General features: G+C 41.7%; 1 protein-coding gene across 1 annotated transcript in view; it reads right to left on the minus strand.

Annotated features, from left to right (window-relative positions):
* The window catches only part of NTNG1 (netrin G1), a 299,231-nt gene extending 286,830 nt beyond the window's left edge, over positions 1–12,401 (minus strand). Inside the window, exons 1-2 of the mRNA XM_063135534.1 lie at positions 12,365–12,401; positions 3,662–4,358 (exon numbers count right to left, since the gene is read on the minus strand). Coding sequence (XP_062991604.1) covers positions 3,662–3,907 — 246 coding nt within the window. The 5' untranslated portion in view covers positions 3,908–4,358; positions 12,365–12,401. The remainder of the gene's footprint in view (positions 1–3,661; positions 4,359–12,364) is intronic.
* Positions 12,402–12,820: the final 419 nt, after the last annotated feature.

Here is a 12,820-nt window from a genome sequence, read left to right on the forward strand (position 1 = left end):
ATACAGGAGCCCTGTCCTCCTTTTCATATGGTCACCCTATTTTAGAAAAGGAAAGGAAAGTGCAAAAGCCAGGAAACCATTGATCAATTCACATCCGGGGACAGGGGCGAGGGGAAGGGGCCTGGCCTTCTGGGGAATCCCAAAGGGTGGAATTGGGACCTAAATCAGAGCAAATTTGGTTCACAGGCTTTACCAACCAAGGTAAAATCACGAATGTAGTGAGGAAGAATGAGAAGAGAAGGGACACTATCAACTCAGGGGCTGTCATGCAATCCATACAAATGATGTTTATGCATCTTGTATGCATGTTGTTTTTCTAGCTAGCCTATGGGATAGGAATCATCTCCTCTTTGTTCCTTCTGAGCCACCGTTCGTCCTTTCAAGCAGATTTGCAGTCTTTGATTAATGCACTCCTCCGATATCTTCCTCATACACAGGAAGAAACCGAAACAACAAACTCAAGGCCACAATTTGCACAACCCGCTTACTCTGTAGCAAATCCACCAAGATTTGAACAGGCAGCCATGAGAATCAAAAAGTTGCAGGTGGTTTCAGAATATTTTATATTACATACCTAGGAGTTCATTCCTATGAGTTGAAAACAGGTTACACGATACCCTTCTACTCTTTGAGGCCTCAGGTACTAGAGCCCTGACAAAGAATCAGACCTGTAAAAAGTCCAATCAGTTGCCAACTGTATTCTAAAGGGGGTGGGGGAAGGAAAACCTATCATATGTAAGCTGTCTGATTTGAAGAACACTCAGGGCATGTCTAGACCAGGGGAGGAAGGGGGGAGGATCTCATGATATTCTGCTTGCGAGGTCCTCCCCTTTGTCCATATGCGAGCGTGACATCCCGGGAGAAAGGAGGGATGTCGCGCCTGCCATTTTCTTTTTTTAACAGAAGATGAGTGCACGTGCACTCCAACAAAAAAGTAAGTTTAAAATAAAACGCTCCCCCCGACAGGCACAGAGCACCTGAAGAGCTCTGTGCCCCATGCCAGGTTCCTGCCTCCTCACATTTTCTCACGAGGAGGTGGGATGGGCACCCACACACCTCCCGCAGTCTCGGGATGATCCCGAGACCACGGGAAAAATCAGTCTATAAGTGGTCCCAATTATCCCGGGGAAATGGAGGGATCATCCCTCCCCGCTCCTGGGATCTCATGTGCGTCATGTGGACACGCATAGATGACCCTGGGATGATCCCTGGGATAAACACTGGTCTAGACATGCCCTCAGTTTGAATTAATCTTAGAAAGCTTCAATGCTCGTCTTTCATCATCAGCATGAAAACATTTTTAGAAGTGCAGGTATAAAATCTTCCTGAAAACTGAATCATATTCCACTCCACTAAAGCAAACAGTACACAGGAAGCTGCCATGTACTGAGCCAGACCATCTTGCTCAGAATTGTCTATATTAACTGAACAAGCTTCTTTAGGGTTTCAGGTAGGCCATTCCCAGACGTACCTGGAAACGCCAGGGATAGACTCTGGGACCTTTGGCATGCAAAACTAGAACTTCTCCAGACATGCAAATCCTACCCATGTAACTGGCAGAGCTCTATTTGAAAAAAAATCACTTCGTATTTCAAAATCATATGCTATGATCTAGGCACTTGTATATCACAGATAGACAATCTTTTATAAGAATTATGAGCGCAAACCACTCGGATGGTCACCTGCACAAATCGGACTGAAAATAATGAGAGCTGTTTACCGCAGCTTTCTTGGACAGCTCTTATTCATATCAATGGGGCTAAGTGGGCTGCTCCAGTGTCAGCACAAGTGTACAAGTCGAGACAGAATGCACAATATTCAACATTTTGTGAGTAATCGAGTAATCAGCCACTGATTCCATTTCGTTGTATATTCGGCCTCTTTCTTCTACTTTTGTCCTCAGTACACAGGTTTAACCCGGAAGTGTACAACACCAAGGTCTACCTACAAACCTATTTCCAAGGTGTCTGCTTGTGGCTGATCTAAATACTGTAGATGCATGGAATGTATAAAGGTATATATTCATTTGCTAAAGCACCGTTGAAGTGTCAACTGCACCTAAATTGTGGAACAAGCTTAAAACAGTGAGAGCTGGATGAAAAAAAATCCCCCCCCCCCTTCACTTCTGGTTTCCAAGCCTTTGGCTCTTGTTTCTGAGCCTTTAACTTCAGGCCAAATCTCGCCTGCCTGAGGGCCAAATCTATCCCTATGGTTCAGCAGATGGCTGCGTCTCCTTTCCTAGCCACACCCTCTTTTGTCAGCTGCCATTTTTTGGGTGGTTTCCTAGCTTTTGCCTGTTTTTCTTCTCCATTCTAAGAAGCTGAAGTCCTTCTGCTGAGGTAAAGTTACGGGCAGTATGAGTAGGGTGACCATATGAAAAGGAGGACAGGGCTCCTGTATGTTTAACAGTTGCATAGAAAAGGGAATTTCAGCAGCTGTCATTTGTATATATGGGGAACCTGGTGAAAATCCCTCTTCATCACAACAGTTAAAGGTGCAGGAGCTATACTAGAGTGACCAGCTTTAAAAGAGGGCAGGGCACCTCTTTTAACTGCAGCTTTAACTGTTGTGATGAAGAGGAAATTTCACCAGGTTCCCCATATATACAAATGTCACCCGCTGAAATTTCCTTTTCAATAAAACTGTTACAGATACAGGAGCCCTGTCCTCCTTTTCATATGGTCACCCTAAGTATGAGCATTATGCTTCAATATGTTGGTATTCTTGGTTCCAGCCCTTTTCCCTTTGGCCATATCCACCGCTGGAATGCAGCCTCAGAGAGCCTCCTTGAACTTTAATAGCACCCCCAGGGGAAAAGATTGCTTTAAGGCAATGCTGCCATCAAATATTTTGATATTATCTATGAGCCCAGATGAATTGTTGGGGTGTCACGTGATAGACCTCACATACAGATTATGCCAACATTTTTGCCCGCTGCCATTTTACATCATCAGATTATCTGTTGCATAAGGAGATGTACACATATTACTCTTGAACTTAAGTGGACCTACTTTGGGTTCATTCAGTTACAGAAAAGAAAGAAACAACAACACATGAATGTACTGAATGCCTTTAGAACAAAAATAAATAAATGTTACTCTGAAAACAGCTCTGAAAAACATGACTGCTAGACTGCAAGAGGTGTTGAGATATCTTCCTCAGAAATACATATTTGCAGAACCTATTATCTGTATGAGAAAAGTTTCCAGGCACAGTACGGAATTCAAGGATCATTTCTGCACCACCTTACGAGGTTGACAAATCAGAACACACAATCAAATCTATCAACCTTCTTTGTATTTTGAGCCAAAGCTAGAGTTGAACCCAGACAAACATCCACCCCAAATGCTGCATTTGTCGAATGATGCATCCTTCATAGACAGACAGCATTAAAGTTCTGCCATTGATTTCAACTGGACCTAAACAAGGACAGCATTGAATGACTATTTATCTCCACTCTTCAGTTTAAAAAGCTTTCATGCTTCCTATCTGCTAGAAGCTTTTCAGACCTACAATATATGTCATGAAGCTTTTTCCCTAAGCTTAAAATCTTGGCCTTGATCCACAAGGCTGAAGCAAAGGATATTCATTTTTCTCTTGCTGAGGGATCTGCATTCTATCTCATAATATAGCATTCAGTGCTTTTTTTTTCTTGCCTTACCGTTCCGCAGAAGGTCTCCGGTGGATTTCCACATGTTATATTAGGTGGATCCAGGTTTACTTTCACATATTTCATCATATCTATGGCTTCTGGCTGACAGGCTGTGTAATCCCAAAACTTCCCTTCATCGGTATAAATCTGGGTTTTACACACATCATAATGTCCCCACACTGAAGGATAGTGCTGTATCACCGAAGACACGGTAACCCAAAGGGCATGGAGCGACAAGAACCTTGACAAATACATCTCTAAATCCTTTACAGGTGCCTTGCTGGCTACAACCGTAGAGATCTAAGTGCAGTGTATATTATACATATATGTACACCGGAAAAGCTGAAGTTATTGTAAGATGTGTTCCAGAGGAGAAGCGTTAGATTACAGTGGTTGGTTGTTTTTTAAAGTTGGAAACTTTGGTGGAAGCTAGCATGTCAAAGAGATGTGGTTCAAATCAATCTTGCCTTCCACTGTGTTATCAGGATTTTTTTTTATCGCATATGTAAATAATGTCCAAATGCTGCTGCTGATTTAACAATGTTGCCAGTCCTCAGCGGTGCTGTCAATAATCCTGAGCGATCCTCCTCTTTCCCGACTCATGAGGAATGGTCAGCCAAACTGATAAATCAGTTGGTGGAGCACAACGATGAGCGTCTACAGCCTGTCCGCCATCAATCATCCTTTTTCTTCTGGCACCAGCACCCTTTTAGAAACAACAAAAGTAAGAGTTATTGTCCAAGGATCAATGCATTAGAAAATATATGATATGTTGACATTTGAGAGCCTTGATACAATATAAGGTAAATTGGAATAATCTGGATAACCTTTACTGGAGGTGCTTTGCTGGGATGAACAAATGACTAGAATCACTCATTGCCAAAATTATTTTGACATGAGGCATTTAACTCCTCTCTAACAAAGACACACAATATATATAGTTTTCTGTGAGTTCTGGGATGTGTTTCTTCTTTTTCTGTTTGTTTGTTTCAAAGACTTTATATCCATTTGGGCAATAAAGCAAGCAACAGTACTTAAACAGTTCTCATATTTCATAATCAGATAGGGGATATAAACCCCAACCCACCAAAGGTGGTGGATCTTTTATTACAGTGACAAAAGACTGACAACAACTTGTGTGCTTTTCATCTCTTGGAAAGAGGACCTCCGAGAGCTCAAAATGTCTAGTACATGTCTCAGCTTTTGTTAGCTTAGTAAGAGAGATATTATGAGCACCCTCCTCTCTCTTTGGATTTTTTCTCATTAGTATTGGAAGAGCTCTGCTTCTTTTGTTTAATTGTGTTTAATGACAAAGATAACAGTTGGCTCATTTGCAGCTTAGAATAATAATTCCCCTTTATACAGGCTTTCTGTATTTTTCTTTTTTTATTATTATTATTTTAATGGCCTTTTATGTGTCAATTTCTGTAACAGAAACTATCCTCTCAAACCTCCTCCCTGTTCACTGGAGCAGGATGTAAAATACCATTTTGTAGTTTTTAAAGACACATATTTTTTAAAAAGCAGCAACAACCAAACCTCGCACAGACCTGTTGTCAAATTTACAAGCCATCTATGTTCCAGGAATGGCCACCTTAGAGCACTCAGGTGCAAACCGACCCTCAAAGCCTTTTCTTTTTCTGACCCCTGGTGCTCAACAAGATTTTAGTTAACTTGTGATAAAAGGCTAACCCACAGTTTTCTTCACAGGCATGAAGGGAGAAAAAAGTTTTCAAGCTCTACAAAATAGAGATATTCCACACTTCATTGTGACACCTCTCTTTTGGTATGCAGCACACTGAAAGTATATATTTGTAAAAAATGCTATTCTTGAGTTCAAAAAACTGTGAGGCATTCAATTCTAGATGGTGCTTACTGTATTACAGAGCCTGGGCTTTTATGAATGAATCAAGTTGCTCTGACACACAATCTAATACCTGGAGAATAGTGTTGCTCCTGATACTACAGAGGTGGCCCATCCTTGGTTTAGGCCACAATCCTAAAAACAATATGTAGACAAAAGCATCTCAAGACGTCATTCTGTTTTTCTTGAATGACACAATGTGAACAACAAGGTTGGGGGCAGGATGGTTGAGAATTTCATTTCACTTCATTTTTTGATAAGAATTTATCAAAATTTGCACATTTTTTAAATATTCAGGATGGAAAGAACTCTAGATTAAAAACATGTGAAATGTGGGAGAAACCACATTTGTCCATCCAGTCTCAGGGCTCTTTCTTAACTGTTAAAAGTCTAAGTTTGAATCTTAGACCATGTTAGTGCTCAATTAAGGCTATCACCTCTTTTTTTCTGACAGGCTCCTCATCTTTTACAGCTAGAGGTCAGGCAGGTATAGCACGATCTTCTCCATGGTGGGAGAACCTATTGAATTTGTCCACTGTAGGAGGGTGAGAATTTCATCCCACATCAGTTTTGATAAGTAAACATATGGATGCTGTTTTGTGCTTTCATAAGCCTGATTACCTCTGTCTTTCCCCCCTTTAGTTTTGAATTTCACCTTCTAGCTAGTTATATATTATTTCTATGATGCCACCTTTATAAAAAAGGTGACACCCACAGTATTACAGCTCCTTCCAATGCACCTACTTTCAAGAAGACAGAGAAACTGGTCCTCAAAGCAATTTTATAAACAAGTTCCTTCTATTCAAATAAGGCACCGTCTTGAAACTGAACGTAACTACAGACACTATGCAGCGCCAACAGATGGTTGCATTGTGTTTCCATAGCAAATTACAATAATTGCCTTATGGACGCAAGTGCAATTTCCTATTATATTCATTTCATAAAATGGTATCATACAGCTGTTACATGCAATGCATTGTGTTAGGAAGTGTGATGGCTACTTGCATTTGCTTTCAGCAATGAGCTGCTCAATATTCAAACCCCAAATTTAAAATTTGTCACAAACTTAGAAGCATTTTTTAAAACAAAATCTGAATATACTTTTTAAAAATCACACCATTTCATCCAAGATCTCTCATCACTTTATATGTGCTTTTCTTCATCCAATTCTCCAAAAAACAAAAAAATAAAAAATAAAAAAACACTCTAAGTATTAATTTGGTAATTTAGAATCAATGTTGGATTAATTCCAAAAGACTGCTTTACGGTTTCTTCTATTGCCTCATCCAAAATGCACATTTTAGAAATAACACTTGATTATTATTATTTTAAAAATAATCATCATCATTTAGACATGTTTACCAAAAGAAGTTATTCCCATTCTTGTATAATTTGACAAAGGTATCACATGTCTGGTTATCAACAAAGCTACAAATAATTAACAATGAAAAGATGAATAGCTGTGTTTCTATAAAATGTGATGGTGGAAATAAGCCCTATTTTCTTCAGTACGGCTTATGCCTAAGCAGGTGTGTATTTAAACAGCTTATGTCTAAAACAACTAGAGATGTTCTTTCCTTCTTTCTCTTCCTCTTTCTTTATTTCTGTCTTCATTTTCATCGGGATGTAGACAGACGCAAAGTATAATGAAGAATGAAGAAGACTGAGACTAAATGCAACCCTGGCCATGACGTTTCTGTTCACTACGCTATACCCTTTTCCCTGCATAATGAATTCTTGTTAAAGCAAGTTAGAGTCATGATGATGGTCATTACATGGAATTATAGACTATAGCATTGATCGAATTCAGTGTGCTGACAAGGGGAAAGTGGAGGCGATTGTGCAGGTGATTTGAGTATCAGACAGATGCCAGAACATGCAACTGGCATGCTTGACAAGAAGCAGCCAATTATAGCTTAAATTTCTGGCACCTGTCCAGTATGTGATTAATAGTTTTCCATTACATTTCAGACATATTATTAATGTATTAAAAATGTCATGCTTTGGCAAGAGCTAACGCAGTATAGCTTAGCTAGTCGGCAGTATCTCATTATTAATGAGCTCTCAATGGCACTGGGGAAGATATTGACTAAAGATCATATGCTAAGGGGCATCTGAGTTTTTGGTAACAGCATCATGTGGCTCATATTTGTGGGTTGGGGGAGAGTCACTCATGAGATCCAGATCTTAGTAACCCAAGGGTACAATGAAGTAAACTTTTCAATCTATAAATGAACTTTGAAACTACCACTCTGATCCTAAACACATTTCGGTGGAAATCATTACGATCAAGTATGATTTCAAATTGGGTGTTCCTAGGTTCACAGACTTTCTGAACATTACCATCTGCAGTGGTAAGGAGCTTTGAAGGATGAGGATAATGTAAAGAAGGATCTTTTCCCGGGATTCCCTCCCCACTTCATATTTGATCCATCACTGCCAATTGTTAATGGCAAAGTGTTAATAACTGACAGGTGCTTCTTTTTAAAAAATCCTTTCACTTTATAACCTCTGCTTACCATCTGATCATGCAATCTGCTGTGTTAAACTGAATTGATCCATGGAATCTCACATACAGAAACTGACGTCTTCACTGACTCATGGAAAGGTGACTGCAACCCACTGAGGGTACGTGAAATGGGGGCTAACGGGAAATGGATTATGCTAACTATATTCAATAGAGCCATGACACATGGCTTGCTGGAGCTGTCCTTTGTTACTGATAGCTCATCACCCCTAAGGTTTTTTAACCCTTGAATATTCCACATGTGCCCTATCCCCCACAACCTGGGAAAAACAGCAGGCACCCCAACACACACACACACTCAAGGAGTCAAAGAACAAAAACCTGATGAGTAAAACTGTTGGGGTTTCTTGAGAGACTTTAAAAAAAATGCACACCAAGACACACACAGCTTATACCCGAACACACACTTTTAACCTTTCTTTGTCAAGCTCTAAACACAACTATATAAAAAGCTTCCTGAACAGCAATTTCTTTTTAGGTTTCCCAGCCTCACACATGATATTCATTATCATGCACACCAAATCTGATCCCCAAAATGTGGGTCCCAGCTGTAGTTAATTATGATAAAAGACAACTGCCAATTTGTATTAGCGTTTGCTGGCTAATGTAGCTTCTTGTAGTGGGCCATTGTGAACAGCTCCCTCCTCCCACACCTGCAAGAATCATCTTCTCATTATAAAAAAATTGTCACCAGGAAGCTGATGGGGTGCTCTGTCAGGAGGACCCTTCAGGTAAGCATTGCCTCTACTCGTAGACCTGAATTTTAAAAATAAAAGCCCAAATACCAACCCTGGGCACATTTACCTGGAAATAAGTCTCACTGTTACACATTTTAGGTGAGCGTATTTATGTCTTTATTATATTGTCACATGCAAATTAAACTGAATTTAGAATTTTGCCTTTATTTTACACACACGCACACTTTTGATAAAGCAGATTGGGGAATGGGAATTTAGGAAATGTATTCTATGCTGTTCTCTACAGGTTTTCTTTTTAAAGGCTTTGCGGCATATTTTGGTCATGTTTTCTTAAAAGGATTCAGTATTACTATAAACACATCTCAGAATGTGCAACTATAAACCCCATTTCCCACTTTGCCCCCCATCACTCAAGAAATCTGATCTGCTAGGATATACACAGTCTCCGCATTTAAAACTAACCCACTGTATGCTAAATTCAGTCAACTTTGCAAGCTGCACAGGAGCACATATGTAATGAGGTTTATACTTTACTTCCTCAGATGCGGATCAGAGGTGGCAAATACCAATTTTTCACTGTGCCCCGCCACTCTGGAAACCTGCTCTATGCGAAATCTCTGCATTTAAGCCAATCCACTGCTTTTCATAAATGCTAAATTAGTTTGCTGAACAAGCGAAAATAGGACCATATGAAAAATAGGGTATATATTTATGTCCTCAGGCTTGAGTACTGGTAAAATCCATTCTGGGGAAACAGAGAGAAAAAAACTCCAACAGGGTTTTGATGGTGAAGAATCTATCGAAATATGTAATTTTAACTATGGGAAAAGTCAGATAGGTTCCCTGCAAGAAGGTGCAGGGAATATTGGAATTCTAACCTGTAGCAAAGGAGGAAGATTTATCATGAAAAACAAGCATCCTGAAAGAAACTGAGAACCATTGTAAAATGTTTCAGGTTTCTCTCTCCTACAGCAGTATATGGAAAACATAGTACAGCAATGTTGCAACTTGCATGAGATCACCAATGTTCAAAATAGAGTAAAAATGAATCACATGTTTTCATTTGAAGGAAATATTACCAGGAACTGTTAGAAGCACGTACTGTAATAGCCCCCATAACTTGACAAAGCATCTCTCCTTCTTTAAGTTGTTTCTATAGAAATGTACTTCTCTTGCAACCATTAGGCACAGCATTGAAATTACCACTCAGATTCTTAGGCAAAGAATTGGTCCCTGCACAATATAAGGAAAGTTGCTAGAAACCAACCACAAACTCTGACAGCATTCTTGTGCATGTGTGTAAGCCCCATTCCAATTAACAGGCTTGCCCATGAGTAACTCTCTGCATGAGATTGTTCCGTGTTGTTCCTGAACATTTTCCTACTGAATTTCAATACTTATGGTATATTAAATTTCTGCAAAGAATGGACTGCTGAGAAGCTAAAGAAAGAAAGAAACCTAGTTTTGCAAACAAATTTCTGCAGCCTGAATCGTGAATCTGAGGGCACTCCTGGGCAAGATTTCGGTGTAACTTCTGATTATCTATCTCTTATCGTGAATTCTGCTGCAGAAATATTTCAGACAGCATCCCCAAAGGTTCAAATGATACCTTCTGCGAAGCCAGCTTTCTTGTTAAAGTAAATGCAGCAAGCTGTTGACTTCCCTAAAACTCTTTTTCAGACAGAAAGGTATGGGCTGTATTTATCTAATGCTGCAAATGACTTATTTCCAGGAACTTATTTCTAGAGTAACTGTAAGAGATATTTCACAGTGCAACCCTCTACATACCTACTCAGCAGTAAGCCCCCTGAGTCCAACGGGGGTTGCTCACAGGTAAAGGGGTATAGGAATTGTAGCATGAATTTTCCTTTCCAAACAGCTCCCCAAAGAAGGAAAGAAAATCACCTGTGTTAATTGCCCCAGGTTCTGCACCAATTATTCATTCACTCCTCTATTTTCTTATACTTGGAAAATAGGAATATGAACAAAGAAAGAAAGTGTATTATGGGAAGTAGAGTACCTCTCCATCTAAGGCCAGTACCTTTTCTTTTAAGGCAATGAGAGTTAGGTATACAAACTTTATGAGTTGTATCTATTGAATACACATTTTCATCATAGTTCACTATCATTGGATGCTTTTGTTAGTTGGGGAATGAACTCATTTTTGTCCCCTTATATCTGACCGATTGAGAGAAAGCGCTTGTCATTTCTGATACGAATAATTGATACATTGGGGTTAACGCTATCCTTCCCAGTCTTTTGTTACTGTCTTTTGAATCAGATTGTGTTCCCCCTCCCTGCAGAAAAATCTTTATTCATATAACGGAAAGCTATTCAAGATTCAGGATGAATGACGCACTTTTAGCAGCTCCGGCTCAGTTCCATGCAAGATTTTTCAATTCGTTCTCTCGCTTGGCAAACGGATGTCCTTATCACCTGCCATTCCTTTTTTAACAGTTTTGGTTGAGGGTCATCCTTTTTATTACTGCCGATAAAAGTGAGATCTCTCCTTTCTTTAAATCCACCGCTGTCGTCACAGGAGCTAAAAGCAAAGTGCTAAGCTATTCAAAGGATTGTCCATCTCTGGGAGGTAACCGACTCAAGGTTTCCATATGAATTTAATCAGATGCTCCAGAGTTGCAGACACTCCGGTAGGAGAACAATGCATCAAGAGGATACACGGCCAGCTAGTACAGTTTCATTGCCTTGGAAGAAAAGACGCCTGTTTCTCCCATTAGAAATACTCGGTCTGCCCTAACAGCAGGTCAGCTGCCCGCTCCTGCAAACAAAGCCTTTGAAATCCCCGCTAGCACACTTCCTCCTTCTTGCAAGGGTAACGGGATTGCAAATCGGATTTGCCTTCCCAGTGGAAGAGCCCAGATGAACGGTAGAGGGCGCAGTTTCTATTTCTATCTAAATTTGATTTCCTCCCCCCCCCTTCTAAAAATCTCTTAATTGGTTACGGCGAGGGGGGGGGAAGAGGACGAAATGTAATAAAATCACAATAATTCTGCAATAATTCCGCCTCCTGCGGAGATTTCCATAGACATCCGAAGATGCTAACAATTATAAAAGTAGCGATGAGAGTCGAGATGCCAACGGAGATTTATATGGGTTTGCAATATGTATATAGCATGTTGCAAACCCAAGCCAGACGCCTCTTTCTCTCCACCACCTCCCCCTTTTGAATTTTTAGCAGATCTCTGCAAGCCTCAGCAGTGCATCCAGGGGGACCGGATGATCACCTTTCCATCCCTCCACCCCGCTGCGCAGACGGATCCCAAAAAACAGGTCCACTTCGCCTTGACATTTACGGGGTGGGGGGGGGGAGAGGAAGAGGAGGAAGGAGGCCGGCCAGCGAGATGGAAGAGTCCCAACCTCCGATGGGATTTCGTGTGTCTGTTGCTTGCAAGCGGATAAGTTTCTTTCCCAGAGCAGCTTCCAGCTTGTCAGATTCTTCCGGCTCTGAGCTTTGGGAAGAGGGGGGGGTGAGGGAGGGAGAGAGAGAAGTGGGGAGACCCTCCTCGGAAAGTTTACCGGCTCTCTGCTTGCGAATCGCCCAGTTTTGGCAGGCAGGCAGGCGCGCAAAGGGATTCCACAGCGGAGCGCGATTAGTTACTCACCGTACGGAGCGAGAGTAGAGTCCAAGGAAGCCGCCGCTTCCTTCGCTTGGGACTCTCGGCGGGAGCAGTAACTTCAGTCCGATCCACCCGCCCCCCTCGCGCAGCGGGGTCGCCGGGGGGGAAACCGGAGGCTGCTTTGGCCGCTCCTCCAGCGTGCCGCCGCCAATCCGCCTCTCCCTCCGCGCGCGGCCAGCGAACAAAGTTGCCGCTCACACGCCAAAAGGACTTGAGCCGGCGAGGCGAGAAAGAAGAGCAAAGAAGAAAACACACGCGCGCTCGCGCACACACACACACACACACACGCGCGCCAAGCTCGGGCGGCCCGTCGAGCGGACGATCAGCGCTCCCTCTCCGTGCGCCCGGGGGGATTAGCCACTCCTCTGGCGCTGCCTCCTTTGGAGCTCAGCCCGGCTGCTTGGCGAACGACGGGGCGGGAATCTGACCCCAGCCGATCTC

This window comes from Elgaria multicarinata, chromosome 1, assembly GCF_023053635.1.
Source record: "Elgaria multicarinata webbii isolate HBS135686 ecotype San Diego chromosome 1, rElgMul1.1.pri, whole genome shotgun sequence".
Classification (NCBI taxonomy): domain Eukaryota; kingdom Metazoa; phylum Chordata; class Lepidosauria; order Squamata; family Anguidae; genus Elgaria; species Elgaria multicarinata.